The 16,318-nt window shown below is 45.7% G+C and overlaps 1 protein-coding gene across 1 annotated transcript; it reads left to right on the top strand.

Moving 5' to 3' along the window:
- Window positions 1–2,470: 2,470 nt before the first annotated feature.
- On the top strand, window positions 2,471–15,358 carry LOC139392691 (deoxyribose-phosphate aldolase-like). The gene is made up of 9 exons (XM_071140860.1): window positions 2,471–2,613; window positions 3,431–3,528; window positions 5,137–5,284; window positions 5,840–5,935; window positions 6,133–6,267; window positions 7,662–7,790; window positions 13,046–13,158; window positions 13,667–13,816; window positions 14,343–15,358. The coding sequence occupies exons 1-9, from the start codon at window positions 2,583–2,585 to the stop codon at window positions 14,397–14,399; spliced, it is 957 nt and encodes a 318-aa protein (XP_070996961.1). The 5' UTR covers window positions 2,471–2,582; the 3' UTR covers window positions 14,400–15,358.
- Window positions 15,359–16,318: the final 960 nt, after the last annotated feature.

Raw genomic sequence — 16,318 nt, 5'->3', positions numbered from 1 at the left:
TTGTGTCTTACATGGTTTAATATTGTCACAATCAGTGGTGTCAAATGCTGCAACATTATTCTAGATATATTTTTCTGCAGTCTTTGAGAAATAATGATCTTTTAATTTGGAAAAATTGATTGACTGGTCAATTGACATGGACTGGCTGTGTAAAACTCCAACATCGTGCTTGTACTACCATCTAGTGGCCACAGTGGAGTACTGCACAGAGAACAACAACTTTTTTTGCCAAAAGATCCCAGAACAGCCAATTCAGTCATCGAAATCTTTATAAAACATAATAATATATGTATTTTGATGAATGAAACTGTGTTATGTTTATTTTGTTAGTATGCAGACATACGTAGTTTAATGATGAGGTGCTCTGTGTTACAAACAGTGGTGTGTGTGAGTTTTGATGAGGTGCTCTGTGTTACAAACAGCGAGTCAATGGTGATGCATCTAAAACCACACACAAGTACCTCACCCCAACTAAATCACGTCCTGTCTCACTCTCTCATGCCCCAGAATCAGAACCAGACAGCAAGAAACAGAATCAGACTCAGACAGCTAGAAACAGAATCAGAACCAGACAGCTAGAAACAGAATCAGAACCAGACAGTTATAAACAGAAACAGACCCAGACAGCAAGAAACAGAATCAGACCCAGACAGTTAGAAACAGAATCAGACCCAGACAGTTAGAAACATAATCAGACCCAGACAGTTAGAAACAGAATCAGAACCAGACAGTTAGAAACAGAATCAGAACCAGACAGTTAGAAACAGAATCAGACAATTAGAAACAGAATCAGAACCAGACAGTTAGAAACAGAATCAGAACCAGACAGTTAGAAACAGAATCAGACAATTAGAAACAGAATCAGAACCAGACAGTTAGAAACAGAATCAGAACCAGACAGTTAGAAACAGAATCAGACCCAGACAGCAAGAAACAGAATCAGACCCAGACAGCAAGAAACAGAATCAGAACCAGACAGTTAGAAACAGAATCAGAACCAGACAGTTAGAAACAGAATCAGACCCAGACAGTTATAAACAGAACCAGACCCAGACAGTTAGAAACAGAATCAGACCCAGACAGTTAGAAACAGAAACAGAACCAGACAGTTAGAAACAGAATCAGACCCAGACAGTTAGAAACAGAACCAGACAGTTAGAAACAGAATCAGAACCAGACAGTTATAAACAGAACCAGACCCAGACAGTTATAAACAGAACCAGACCCAGACAGTTATAAACAGAACCAGACCCAGACAGTTAGAAACAGAATCAGACCCAGACAGTTAGAAACAGAATCAGAACCAGACAGTTAGAAACAAAACCAGACCCAGACAGTTATAAACAGAATCAGACCCAGACAGTTAGAAACAGAACCAGACAGTTAGAAACAGAACCAGACCCAGACAGTTAGAAACAGAATCAGAACCAGACAGCGAGAAATAGGGAGACTAAGGAACTAAGAAACTTTATACAATTTAATAGATTTTCACGAAAGACTATAAAACATCACAAGGGCTCCTAACATATGGCCGCTCCATAATATTGTGGGGCGGTGCCATGGCAACAGGGTTGGTGGTGGAATGCTTTGGGGGCCAGCACAGGACTCCAGCACTCCACTCTCAACTCACAGTTAGCACACACACACACACACACACACACACAAGCTAGCACGCATGCACGCACACGCGCGCACACACACACACACACACACACACGCTAGCACGCATGCACACACACATGCTAGCACGCATGCACACACACACACACACACACACACACACACACACACACACACACACACACACACACACACACACACACACACCCTAGGGGCGGCAGCGTAGCCTAGTGGTTAGAGTGTAGGGGTGGCAGGGTAGCCTAGTGGTTAGAGCATTGGACTAGTAACCGGAAGGTTGCAAGTTCAAACCCCCGAGCTGATAAGGTACAAATCTGTCGTTCTGCCCCTGAACAGGCAGTTAACCCGCTGTTCCTAGGCCGTCATTGAAAATAAGAATTTGTTCTTAACTGACTTGCCTAGTAAAATAAAAATGCATGGTTTTGGTCAGTGTGGTAAAAAGTCTCAGCTTGTTGCATAGTATTCTGGTCATGTTCTGGCTTTGGCAACGGTTGAAGGATGTCCCGTCCTGGCAGGAACAACAGCAAAGGTGGTTAGTGAGTCTTGCAATAAATGTGTACAGCATTTGGAGATCTTACATGAAGGACTAAGAAATAGCCTGGTTAAATCGATTGCTTTGATTTTCGAATATTGACACAATAAATTGAAATTGACACAGTAGATTTATTATTGACACAATAAATACAGAACAATAAATTCTTATGAAAAAAATTATATTATAATTGAAAATATGTCACTCGTCTTTTTTTAATTGATGAGGTTCCTTCAAATGTTCATCTTATGACGCCATTTCGAGCTGAACCGTGATTGGTGGATTGAGGGGGGCGGTAACTATACATTCAGGAAGAGGTCCACGGACTGTAAACTCTGCTAGGAGCTAATTAGCTTGCTAGGTGAATCTGATGGAAAAATAACTCCGTTTGGTCGTTAAATCGTCGTTAACCATGTCTGCAAGAAACCCGGGCATGCCCCTTGGTAAGACTCGCTTCTTTATTGTGGGAAATACATGTTTACCCTGAAACATTAGTCAAATCCAGTGAAATAGCTATCGATTGTGTTAGCATGTGCAGCTAGCTAGTATCAACTCTAGCTACTACCGTAGAGGGTGTGTTTTATGTTTAGGACATTCTTGATAATTAATGTTTTGACTGTGACACTTAGGCCTAACAGGAAGAGTTTAGTTTCAAACAAATGCATGTAAGAAGTAACGTTACCGCGCTCATGTATTACAATCACTGCACATTTATCCTGTCAACGTGTTAATATATATCTCTAACATTAGTTAAGTAACATACAGAGACCAGAGATACTTTGTATCGTGTCTAGTGAACACCGTAAAGATAGTAGCTAGTTAACGTTACGTGCTGAATTACTGAATGTTGGTGGTCTTGACTCATGATGTCCTGGATAATATGTTTCACACGACACTCAGTGCAGCCAGGGGGAATCACGTGACTATCAGTGGTCTGACTGTACTAAGATCCCGGACAACATTTCGATGCAGGCCTAACCATCGGTTGTTAACTACTGTAAGCCTACATGATATCCAGTAGATATCTGAACAGAATAGTGGATTCGGTGAGAAAAAAGGCCTACGTGTATATATACACTTATATGGAAGCGTTGTGGACAGCGACCACATACCAACTGACGTGTTTCTTATCAACCTTCCATATTGATGGTGTTATTGTGTGTGTGTGTGTGTGTGTGTGTGTGTGTGTGTGTGTGTGTGTGTGTGTGTGTGTGTGTGTGTGTGTGTGTGTGTGTGTGTGTGTGTGTGTGTGTGTGTCAGACCTGGAATGGGTGTCCAAGGTGCGGGTGAACACCCAGGCAGTGCTGAAGAGAGCTCAGCAGATCCAAGGACGCAATAAGAACAAGAAACAGTGGCAGGTAGGAGGAGCTTTGGGTTTAGCTTTGGGGTTTAGCTGTGGGGTTAGCTTGCGTGTGTGTTAATACCTTCATCTCCAATGTTTTCCTATACCTCTCATAAGACACAAGATGAAGTGATGCTCAGTTTGTATCCTACTATTAGAATAAGGATATGCAGTATTCACCCTACTATTAGAATAAGGATATGCAGTATTCTCAGTTTGTATCCTATTAGAATAAGGATATGCAGTATTCTCAGTTTGTATCCTATTAGAATAAGGATATGCAGTATTCTCAGTTTGTATCCTACTATTAAAATAAGGATATGCAGTATTCTCAGTTTGTAACCTACTATTAGAATAAGGATATGCAGTATTCACCGTACTATTAGAAAAAGGATATGCAGTATTCTCAGTTTGTAACCTACTATTAGAAAAAGGATATGCAGTATTCTCAGTTTGTATCCTATTAGAAAAAGGATATGCAGTATTCTCAGTTTGTATCCTACTATTAGAATAAGGATATGCAGTATTCTCAGTTTGTATCCTACTATTAGAATAAGGATATGCAGTATTCTCAGTTTGTATCCTACTATTAGAATAAGGATATGCAGTATTCTCAGTTTGTATCCTATTAGAATAAGGATATGCAGTATTCACAGTTTGTATCCTATTAGAATAAGGATATGCAGTATTCTCAGTTTGTATCCTATTAGAATAAGGATATGCAGTATTCTCAGTTTGTATCCTATTAGAATAAGGATATGCAGTATTCTCAGTTTGTATCCTATTAGAATAAGGATATGCAGTATTCTCAGTTTGTATCCTATTAGAATAAGGATATGCAGTATTCTCAGTTTGTATCCTATTAGAAAAGGATATGCAGTATTCTCAGTTTGTAACCTACTATTAGAAAAAGGATATGCAGTATTCTCAGTTTGTATCCTATTAGAAAAAGGATATGCAGTATTCTCAGTTTGTATCCTACTATTAGAATAAGGATATGCAGTATTCTCAGTTTGTATCCTACTATTAGAATAAGGATATGCAGTATTCTCAGTTTGTATCCTACTATTAGAATAAGGATATGCAGTATTCTCAGTTTGTATCCTATTAGAATAAGGATATGCAGTATTCTCAGTTTGTATCCTATTAGAATAAGGATATGCAGTATTCTCAGTTTGTATCCTATTAGAATAAGGATATGCAGTATTCTCAGTTTGTATCCTATTAGAATAAGGATATGCAGTATTCTCAGTTTGTATCCTATTAGAATAAGGATATGCAGTATTCTCAGTTTGTATCCTATTAGAATAAGGATATGCAGTATTCTCAGTTTGTATCCTATTAGAATAAGGATATGCAGTATTCTCAGTTTGTATCCTATTAGAATAAGGATATGCAGTATTCTCAGTTTGTATCCTATTAGAATAAGGATATGCAATATTCTCAGTTTGTATCCTATTAGAATAAGGATATACAGTATGTCTGGTTTTGTGTGTTATCTAGTGTTGAAGTGTTGTCCACACCAACCCCTTTTATTGAGAACAAACAGTTAAACACCCCGGTATGAGTTGACATCTGGCTCTGTGTTACAATATTACCCACAATGCTCTCTGTCTATCTCCAGGCGGCGTGGCTGCTGCGGGCGGTGACCTGTATTGACCTGACGACCCTGGCCGGTGACGACACGCCCGGCAACGTCCACCGGCTGTGTATGAAGGCGACCCAGCCGGTACGCTACGACCTGCTGAAGAGCATGGACATGCAGGACAAAGGTAGTGGTGTGTCTGTCCTGTCTGTCCTGTCCTGTTCTGTCTGTCCTGTCCTGTCCTGTCTGTCCTGTCCTGTCCTGTTCTGTCTGTCTGTCTGTCCGTCTGTCCGTCCTCTCTCCCTCTCTCCTCCTCACCCTGCTCTAGAGACAGACTAGCTTTACATAGCTCTTCATAAAGCCTGTGTGTTAAATGTGATACTCCACATCCTCCTAAACATGACTGATGTTCTATACTTCATACTTGTTCTTCAATTCACAACTCATGGATTATTTACCCACTAGAGGGCGACGTGCTCCTCGTTTGGGCCACTAGAGGGCGACGTGCTCCTCGTTTGGGCCACTAGAGGGCGACGTGCTCCTCGTTTGGGCCACTTGAGGGCGACGTGCTCCTCGTTTGGGCCACTAGATGGCGACGTGCTCCTTGTATGGGCCACTAGAGGGCGACGTGCTCCTTGTATGGGCCACTAGAGGGCGACGTGCTCTTGTGTTTCACATGGTAGGCCTATCTTTGGTGTTGGTGAAGAGTAACTATATGTTCTGGTTGTATCTGTGTATCTAGGTGTGACTACCGCAGCGGTGTGCGTGTACCCGTCTCGTGTGGCTGATGCTGTGAAGTCACTGAAAGCAGCCAACTCCAGCCTACCTGTCGCCTCAGGTAAGAGAGAGAGAGGAGGAAGTCTACCTCCGGGTCATTCTGTAGTTGGACAGTCCAGGTGTATGTTGCTTAATTATAACACAATAAACGGCTCATACAGCCGAAACATGAATGAAATAACAGAATATTGTGACATGGAAAAACGATAGATAGTGACTCAGCGACGTCTCTCTCCATCCTGCTCCTCCTCTCCTCAGTGGCGACCGGTTTCCCTGCAGGCCAGACCTCTCTGAAGACCAGGCTGGAGGAGGTCCGTATGGCTGTAGAGGATGGAGCGATGGAGATAGATATAGTCATTAACAGGACTCTGGCCCTCACTGGACAGTGGGAAGGTGTGGTATATATTATTATAGACACTCACCGGACACTTTATTAGGTACATCCTGCTAGTACCGGTGTCAGACCACCCTTTAGTTCCAGAACAGCCTGTAAACATACAGTCAGTCAACATGAACATGTAAACATACAGTCAGTCAACATGAACATGTAAACATACAGTCAGTCAGTCAACATGAACATGTAAACATAGTCAGTCAACGTGAACATGTAAACATACAGTCAGTCAACATGAACATGTAAACATACAGTCAGTCAACATGAACATGTAAACATACAGTCAGTCAACGTGAACATGTAAACATACAGTCAGTCAACGTGAACATGTAAACATACAGTCAGTCAACGTGAACATGTAAACATACAGTCAGTCAACATGAACATGTAAACATACAGTCAGTCAACGTGAACATGTAAACATACAGTCAGTCAACATGAACATGTAAACATACAGTCAGTCAACATGAACATGTAAACATACAGTCAGTCAACATAAACATGTAAACATACAGTCAGTCAACGTGAACATGTAAACATACAGTCAGTCAACATAAACATGTAAACATACAGTCAGTCAACGTGAACATGTAAACATACAGTCAGTCAACGTGAACATGTAAACATACAAGTCAGTCAACATGAACATGTAAACATACAGTCAGTCAACATAAACATGTAAACATACAGTCAGTCAACATGAATATGTAAACATATACTGTCGCTCAACATTTTGGGGTCACTTAGAAATGTCCTTTTTTTCCCCATTAAAATGACATTAAATTGATCAGAAATACGTTGTAGACATTGTTAATGTTGTAAATGACTATTGTAGCTGGAAACGGCTGATTGAACTATGATGTTGCTATGGCAGTATGAGCTATGATGTTGCTATGGCAGTATGTGCTATGGTGTTGCTATGGCAGTATGAACTATGATGTTGCTATGGTGTTGCTATGGCAGTATGAACTATGATGTTGCTATGGCAGTATGAACTATGCTGTTGCTATGGCAGTATGTGCTATGATGTTGCTATGGCAGTATGAGCTATGATGTTGCTATGGCAGTATGAGCTATGGTGTTGCTGTGGCAGTATGAGCTATGATGTTGCTATGGCAGTATGAGCTATGATGTTGCTATGGCAGTATGAGCTATGATGTTGCTATGGCAGTATGAGCTATGGTGTTGCTATGGCAGTATGAGCTATGGTGTTGCTATGGCAGTATGAGCTATGGTGTTGCTATGGCAGTATGAGCTATGGTGTTGCTATGACAGTATGAACTATGGTGTTGCTATGGCAGTATGAACTATGGTGTTGCTATGACAGTGAAGGTGTGTGGTGGAGTGTCTCCTCAATAATGTGTCCATTTTTAAATCCCCTCTGTCTCCTCAGCCATGTATGAGGAGGTGTGTCAGTTCAGAGAGGCCTGTGGGGAGGCTCACATGAAGTCCATCCTGGCTATAGGAGAGCTGGGGACCTACACCAATGTCTACAAGGCTAGTCTGGTGGCTATGATGGCTGGTGAGTGTTACCTCTCTCACACACACGTACACACAGGGCTGGTGTTATATACACTTGGGATCCAACTCGCATTTCTCTCTCGTTGACGAATGATTTGTGAAAATCTGAGTTGAATGCGCTCATCTCTCCTGTGAATCAGGCCCAGTGATATTTTTTTTTTTTTTTTTACAAATGGTGCAGTTTGTCATGTTCTCCTGTGGGGAGCGCTGTTGTTCAGGCTGTACTCTCTGTCTCTGTACTTAGCTAACCTGATGAACACTCTCTCTCTCTCTCTCTTTCTCTCACACACACACACACACACACATTTAGCTACCCGTCACATAACAAGCCTGATTACTGTACCAAATTGTCAGCCGGTCCGATAGAGATCATTATTAAAATACATTGCTTTTGTCTCAGTGCTTGGCTCCTTAATCTCCCCTTGTTCTATAAATTGCCTATGAGATTCCAGAAATTGAATGATAATTTTTGCCTATTAATCTATGACGGCGGCTATTTTACTCCGACACACACACACCCAGACACACACACACACACACACACGCTCTGCCTGCTTGCCCACGCTAGCCAAATGAAACGAGCGCCATTACCGCCATCCTCGTTTAATAACCTCTATCAATTATCAGCTCATTAACATCCCCCATAACCAATGTACAGAATTACTCCTCTGTCTGAGGGGAGGAGGGGGGGGGGGGGGGGGGGGAGAGCGAGAGGGAAAGATGGTGAGAGAGGGGGGGGTTACGAGGTAGAGAGGGGGGGTTACGAGGGAGAGAGGGGGGGGTTACGAGGGGGGGGGGGGGGGGGGGGGGAGAGGAGAGCGAGAGGGAAAGATGGTGAGAGAGGGGGGGTTATGAGGGAGAGAGGGGGGGTTACGAGGGAGAGAGGGAAAGATGGTGAGAGAGTGGGGGGTTATGGGGGAGAGGGGGGATAGAGAGTGGGGGGTTATGAGGGAGAGGGGGATAGATGGTGAGAGAGTGGGGGGTTATGAGGGAGAGAGGGGGGGTTATGAGGGTGAGAGGGGGGGTTATGAGAGGGGGTTATGAGGGGGGGTTACGAGGGAGAGAGGGATAGATGGTGAGAGAGTGGGGGGGTTATGAGGGAGAGAGGGGGTGTTACGAGGGAGAGAGTGGGGGGTTATGAGGGAGAGAGGGGGGGTTATGAGGGAGAGAGGGGGGGTTATGAGGGAGAGAGGGGGGGTTATGAGGGAGAGAGGGGGGGTTATGAGGGAGAGAGGGGGGGTTATGAGGGAGAGAGGGGGGGTTATGAGGGGGGGTTACGAGGGAGAGAGGGATAGATGGTGAGAGAGTGGGGGGGTTATGAGGGGGGGTTACGAGGGAGAGAGGGTTAGATGGTGAGAGAGTGGGGGGTTATGAGGGAGAGAGGGGGGTTATGAGGGAGAGAGGGGGGGTTATGAGGGAGAGAGGGGGGGTTATGAGGGAGAGAGGGGGGGTTATGAGGGAGAGAGGGGGGGTTATGAGGGAGAGAGGGGGGGTTATGAGGGGGGGTTACGAGGGAGAGAGGGATAGATGGTGAGAGAGTGGGGGGGTTATGAGGGAGAGAGGGGGTGTTACGAGGGAGAGAGGGGGGGTTACGAGGGAGAGAGGGAAAGATGGTGAGAGAGTGGGGGGGTTATGAGGGAGAGAGGGGGGGTTATGAGGGAGAGAGGGGGGGTTATGAGGGAGAGAGGGGGGTTATGAGGGAGAGAGGGGGGGTTATGAGGGAGAGAGTGGGGGGTTATGAGGGAGAGAGGGGGGGTTATGAGGGAGAGAGGGGGGGTTATGAGGGAGAGAGGGGGGGTTATGAGGGAGAGAGAAAGAGGGGGTTATGAGGGAGAGAGGGGGGGTTATGAGGGAGAGAGAAAGAGGGGGTTATGAGGGAGAGAGAGAAAGAGGAGAAATAAAGAAACTGACTGTAAAAATACATAGTACATATCTGTAAAGGGTTCATCAGTGTAGTAATGAACTGTCGTTAGAGACTAGGAGGGAGGAGGAAGACGGGATGGGGGGAAAGAAGGAGGGCAGAATAGAGGAATGATGCTTTTTACCAGGGTTTGTGGTTCATCTATTAAAAGCCTGTCATTTCATCTTCTATTTTTATCCAGAAAGCTGATAAGACATAATTGTCTCAGAAGGAAAGGAAGGGGATAAATGTAGGGATGGAAGGGAGGGAAGGGGATAAATGAAGGGTTATATTGATGAGGCAGGCAGCACACACCCTCTGTTAGCTCTGTCACAGTGTCACAGACACCATATGTTCTCCTCTGGCTCTGGAGGCCCTGGGAGCAGAGCGGCCCTCTCTGGAGACCCCGGGAGCAGAGCGGCCCTCACTGGAGGCCCTGGGAGCAGAGCGTCCCTCACTGTAATGTCTCTGGAGACCCTGGGAGCAGAGCGGCCCTCTCTGTAGGCCCTGGGAGCAGAGCGGCCCTCACTGTAGGCCCTGGGAGCAGAGCGGCCCTCACTGTAGGCCCTGGGAGCAGAGCGGCCCTCACTGGAGACCCTGGGAGCAGAGCGGCCCTCACTGGAGACCCTGGGAGCAGAGCGGCCCTCTCTGGAGGCCCTGGGAGCAGAGCGGCCCTCTCTGGAGGCCCTGGGAGCAGAGCGGCCCTCTCTGGAGACCCTGGGAGCAGAGCGGCCCTCTCTGTAATGTCTCTGGAGACCCTGGGAGCAGAGCGGCCCTCTTTTGAGGCCCTGGGAGCAGAGCGGCCCTCACTGTAATGTCTCTGGAGACCCTGGGAGCATAGCGGCCCTCACTGTAATGTCTCTGGAGGCCCTGGGAGCAGAGCGGCCCTCACTGTAATGTCTCTGGAGACCCTGGGAGCAGAGCGGCCCTCACTGGAGACCCTGGGAGCAGAGCGGCCCTCACTGTAATGTCTCTGGAGACCCTGGGAGCAGAGCGGCCCTCACTGTAATGTCTCTGGAGACCCTGGGAGCAGAGCGGCCCTCACTGTAATGTCTCTGGAGACCCTGGGAGCAGAGCGGCCCTCACTGTAATGTCTCTGGAGGCCCTGGGAGAAGAGCGGCCCTCACTGTAATGTCTCTGGAGACTCTGGGAGCAGAGCGTCCCTCTCTGGAGCCCCTGGGAGCAGAGTGTCCCTCTCTGGAGTCCCTGGGAGCAGAGCGGCCCTCAGTGGAGACCCTGGGAGCAGAGCGGCCCTCTGGAGACCCTGGGAGCAGAGCGGCCCTCTCTGGAGACCCTGGGAGCAGAGCGGCCCTCTCTGGAGACCCTGGGAGCAGAGCGGCCCTCTCTGGAGACCCTGGGAGCAGAGCGGCCCTCTCTGGAGACCCTGGGAGCAGAGCGGCCCTCTCTGGAGCCCCTGGGAGCAGAGCGGCCCTCTCTGGAGCCCCTGGGAGCAGAGCGGCCCTCTCTGGAGCCCCTGGGAGCAGAGCGGCCCTCTCTGGAGCCCCTGGGAGCAGAGCGGCCCTCAGTATATTATCCTGTTTCAGTCAGAGATACTTTAGAACTAGCTGTGCCTCTTATACTGTAGTAGTATCATATTGTTGTTTTTTTGTCCAGTCTGATGACATCTCTACATTGCCTATATTTATTCAAACAAAATGTATTTCTCGAATTTCTAGAATGTTTAAATGTGTGTACTGTATTGTAGGTCATCTGTATGTCTAGTTTCCTATTTCTATAGCTCATTCTGCTTGGATGGGATCTTTTTGGAATTGTAGAAAGTTGAAAAGCTGAGTAGATTCCATATTGACGTCTAGAAGGAATTGTAATGGTGACAATAACACAACATTTCTAACAGATCGTTATGTCGCATGTTAATTCACTGCATTCGGAAAGTATTCAGACCCCCTGACTTTTTCCCCACATTGTGTTACGTTACAGCCTTTACATTTTGTCCCCTCATCAATCTACACACACACGACCCCGTAATGACATCACACGACCCCGTAATGACATCACAAGACCCCGTAATGACATCACAAGACCCCGTAATGACATCACAAGACCCCGTAATGACATCACAAGACCCCGTAGTGACAGCACAAGACCCCGTAGTGACATCACAAGACCCCGTAATGACATCACAAGACCCCGTAATGACATCACAAGACCCCGTAATGACATCACAAGACCCCGTAATGACATCACAAGACCCCGTAGTGACATCACAAGACCCCGTAGTGACATCACAAGACCCCGTAGTGACATCACAAGACCCCGTAGTGACATCACAAGACCCCGTAATGACATCACAAGACCCCGTAATGACATCACAAGACCCCGTAATGACATCACAAGACCCCGTAATGACATCACACGACCCCGTAATGACATCACAAGACCCCGTAATGACATCACAAGACCCCGTAATGACATCACAAGACCCCGTAATGACATCACAAGACCCCGTAATGACATCACAAGACCCCGTAGTGACATCACACTACCCCGTAATGACATCACAAGACCCCGTAATGACATCACAAGACCCCGTAATGACATCACACGACCCCGTAATGACATCACAAGACCCCGTAATGACATCACAAGACCCCGTAATGACATCACAAGACCCCGTAATGACATCACAAGACCCCGTAATGACATCACACTACCCCGTAATGGCATCACAAGACCCCGTAATGACATCACAAGACCCCGTAATGACATCACAAGACCCCGTAATGACATCACAAGACCCCGTAGTGACATCACAAGACTCCATAGTGACATCACAAGACTCCATAGTGACATCACAAGACCCCGTAATGACAAAGCAAAAACAGGTTGGTAGAATTCTTTGCAGGAAAACAAAATGAAATATCACATTTACATAAGTATTCAGGCCCTTTACTCAGTACTTTGTTGAAACATCTTTGCCAGTGACTATAGCCTTGATTCTTCATGGGTTTGACGCTACAAGCTTGGCACACCTGCATTTGGGGAGTTTCTCCCATTCTTCTCTGCAGATCCTCTCAAGCTCTGTCAGGTTGGATGGTGAGCATTGCTGCACAGATATTTTCATGTCTCTCCAGAGATATTTGATCAGGTATCTAATCTAGTCTGGGATCTGGCTGGGCCAGCAAACATTTCTAAAAAACCTGTTTCTCTTTGTCATTACGGGGTTACTGTGTGAAGGTTGATGAGGATTTTGTTTTTTTTACATTTAACAAAAACGAAATGCGTAAAAAGTCCAGGGTTCTGGATACTTCCCCAAATGCTCTGTACATTAAGGTCCGTTGATGGAATGAGGTCGTCTTTTTTAAACAATGTCTGTGTGTCTGTTTGTGTTACAACAGGGTCGGACTTCATCAAGACGTCAACAGGGAAGGAGTCTGTCAACGCTACCTACCCTGTCGCCATAGTGATGGTCAGAGCCATCCGGGACTACTTCCTGAAGACTGGACATAAGGTATGGCTCTTAGTGTGTGTGTGTGTGTGTGTGTGTGTGTGTGTGTGTGTGTGTGTGTGTGTGTGTGTGTGTGTGTGTGTGTGTGTGTGTGTGTGTGTGTGTGTGTGTGTGTGTGTGTGTGTGTGTGTTAACGTTCAGTAGCATGGTTCTCACCCTGGCAGCTGCCTTGGAGGGGCATTTGTTCTTGCTGCCTCTGGGACGACCCCTTGGTCGTTTAGGGACGGGCTCTCCAGTAGGTTCCTACGGGCAGACAGACAGTCAGTCAGACAGAAAGACATAGAGACAGTCAAACAGACAGTCAGACAGTGTGTGTGTCCGTTCAGTCAAGCTGAATTAACTCAGTTGTAATCAATGCCGTTCAACATCAGATATATGTAGTTACCTAAAAATCGATTGAAAGGAACAATGTTCCCTGTTGAATGGCCCTCCGTCCCTCGTGAAGTTGTATGGTCGCCTCTCTGACATGCAGCCGTTGTTCCTGTGTCCTGTGACTCGTACACCCCACTAGGTTGGTTTTAAGCCTGCTGGTGGGATCCGTACAGCCAAGGAGTCGTTGGTGTGGCTGACTCTGATGAAGGAAGAGCTGGGAGACGAGTGGCTGAGCCCTCGCCTCTTTAGACTGGGGGCTAGTAGCCTGCTGGCTGACATAGAGAGACAGGTATACACACACACACACACACAGACACGCTCCTTCCAACACACGTCCCATAATGTGACCGATTTAGTGCTGAGCCCTCGCCTCTTTAGACTGGGGGCTAGTAGCCTGCTGGCTGACATAGAGAGACAGGTACACACACACACACACCTTCCAACACACGTCCCATAACGTGACCGATTAGTGCTGAGCCCTCGCCTCTTTAGACTGGGGGCTAGTAGCCTGCTGGCTGACATAGAGAGACAGGTACACACACACACACACACACACACACACACACACACACACACACACCTTCCAACACACGTCCCATAATGTGACCGATTAGTGCTGAGAGTGGAAAGGCTTGGTACTGTAGGACACCATAATGGTTTAGTTTGTCCATTAGTCATGACCTTTAACCTTGTACATGTCAGTGTTCTCCTAATAACAACGGGGTCATATTTAAATGATTTACCTGTCATCCTCTTTCATCTTCCGTTTTTATTTCCTGTTTCTCTCTTCTTCTTCTTCTCTTTTTCTCCTCCAGATCTACCATCACGTGACTGGTCGCTACGCAGCCTATCACCAGATGCCCATGGCCTGAAACCACGGTTACCATTTCCAAAGTGACCGATCCGAAACCTCACCCGAACCAGCCTATCGCTGTGCAGGTTTCTTACAGGTTACCTGGAAGATATCTCTGTTGTTGGACTTGTCAGGAATGTGTTAATTTGAGATGATGACCAGATCAGGTGAAGAAAAGAGAGAGCCTGACATTTTACTGTGTACAGTACTACTGGTATTATCTGACATTTTACTGTGTACAGTACTACTGGTATATCTGATATTTTACTGTGTACAGTACTACTGGTATTATCTGACATTTTACTGTGTACAGTACTACTAGTATATCTGTCATTTTACTGTGTACAGTACTACTGGTATATCTGATATTTTACTGTGTACAGTACTACTGGTATATCTGATATTTTACTGTGTACAGTACTACTAGTATATCTGTCATTTTACTGTGTACAGTACTACTAGTATATCTGTCATTTTACTGTGTACAGTACTACTAGTATATCTGGCGTTTTACTGTGTACAGTACTACTGGTATATCTGATATTTTACTGTGTACAGTACTACTGGTATATCTGATATTTTACTGTGTACAGTACTACTGGTATATCTGACATTTTACTGTGTACAGTACTACTGGTATATCTGTCATTTTACTGTGCACCAGACATACAGTACTACTGGTACATCTGCCTCTTTGTGCCTTGAGACAGCTAGCCAGTATGGTTTCATCTAGTCCCCATCCAAACAATGTGAAACTATGACGCTGTATGAATTGAGTGTTGATGAGTCCGTCTTAATGAACCATTTTAAAATTGTAGTTGTTTTGAGAGTACTGTATTATAGACGATATAAAACTCTTAATTCAGTATTTCTGTTGTCGTTGTCGTTGTCATGAAAGATTGCCACCCATTCTAATCATGTCTGTCTGGACATTTTGTTGGGAGATGTTGAAGTGTGATTAAAGATCATCAAACATTATGGATTGTTATTCACATGAGATGAAGTCAGGAAACTGTATTGTGCATTAGGTTCTGACAAAATGGAGATTGGTCTTTGGAGCTCTGGCCAACAGCTCTGGCCAACAGCTCTGGCCAACAGCTCTGACCAACAGCTCTGACCAACAGCTCTGGCCAACAGCTCTGATTAACAGCTCTGACCAACAGCTCTGACCTACAGCTCTGACCTACAGCTCTGACCAACAGCTCTGACCAACAGCTCTGATTAACAGCTCTGACCAACAGCTCTGGCCAACAGCTCTGACCAACAGCTCTGATCTACAGCTCTGGCCAACAGCTCTGACCAACAGCTCTGACCAACAGCTCTGACCAACAGCTCTGTTTAACAGCTCTGATTAACAGCTCTGATTAACAGCTCTGACCAACAGCTAAAGCAGAATAACTATGTAGATTATCATCACCAATAGGAGACAGTCTAAAGCAGAATAACTATGTAGATTATCATCACCAATAGGAGACAGTCTAAAGCAGAATAACTATGTAGATTTAATCTCACCAATAGGAGACAATCTAAAGCAGAATAACTATGTAGATTATCATCACCAATAGGAGACAGTCTAAAGCAGAATAACTATGTAGATTTAATCTCACCAATAGGAGACAGTCTAAAGCAGTAGTTGAATGATAGTGTGCCGGGCGATGTAAAACTCACTCGCCTGTTGTCAGACTACCGGTCCTGATACACCAGAACGTTCTGCTTCCCAGAGGTGGAACAGGTAGTCTGCCTAGAACGTTCTGCTTCCCAGAGGTGGAACAGGTAGTCTGCCTAGAACGTTCTGCTTCCCAGAGGTGGAACAGGTAGTCTGCCTAGAACGTTCTGCTTCCCATAGGTGGAACAGGTAGTCTGCCAGAATGTTCTACTGCCCATAGGTGGAACAGGTAGTCTGCCAGAACGTTCTGCTGCCCATAGGTGGAACAGGTA

This window comes from Oncorhynchus clarkii, chromosome 33 (genome assembly GCF_045791955.1).
Source record: "Oncorhynchus clarkii lewisi isolate Uvic-CL-2024 chromosome 33, UVic_Ocla_1.0, whole genome shotgun sequence".
In the NCBI taxonomy this organism is placed as follows: domain Eukaryota; kingdom Metazoa; phylum Chordata; class Actinopteri; order Salmoniformes; family Salmonidae; genus Oncorhynchus; species Oncorhynchus clarkii.
The sequence above is the reverse complement of the archived record's forward strand: the minus strand, read 5'-3'. Positions and strand labels throughout refer to the sequence as shown.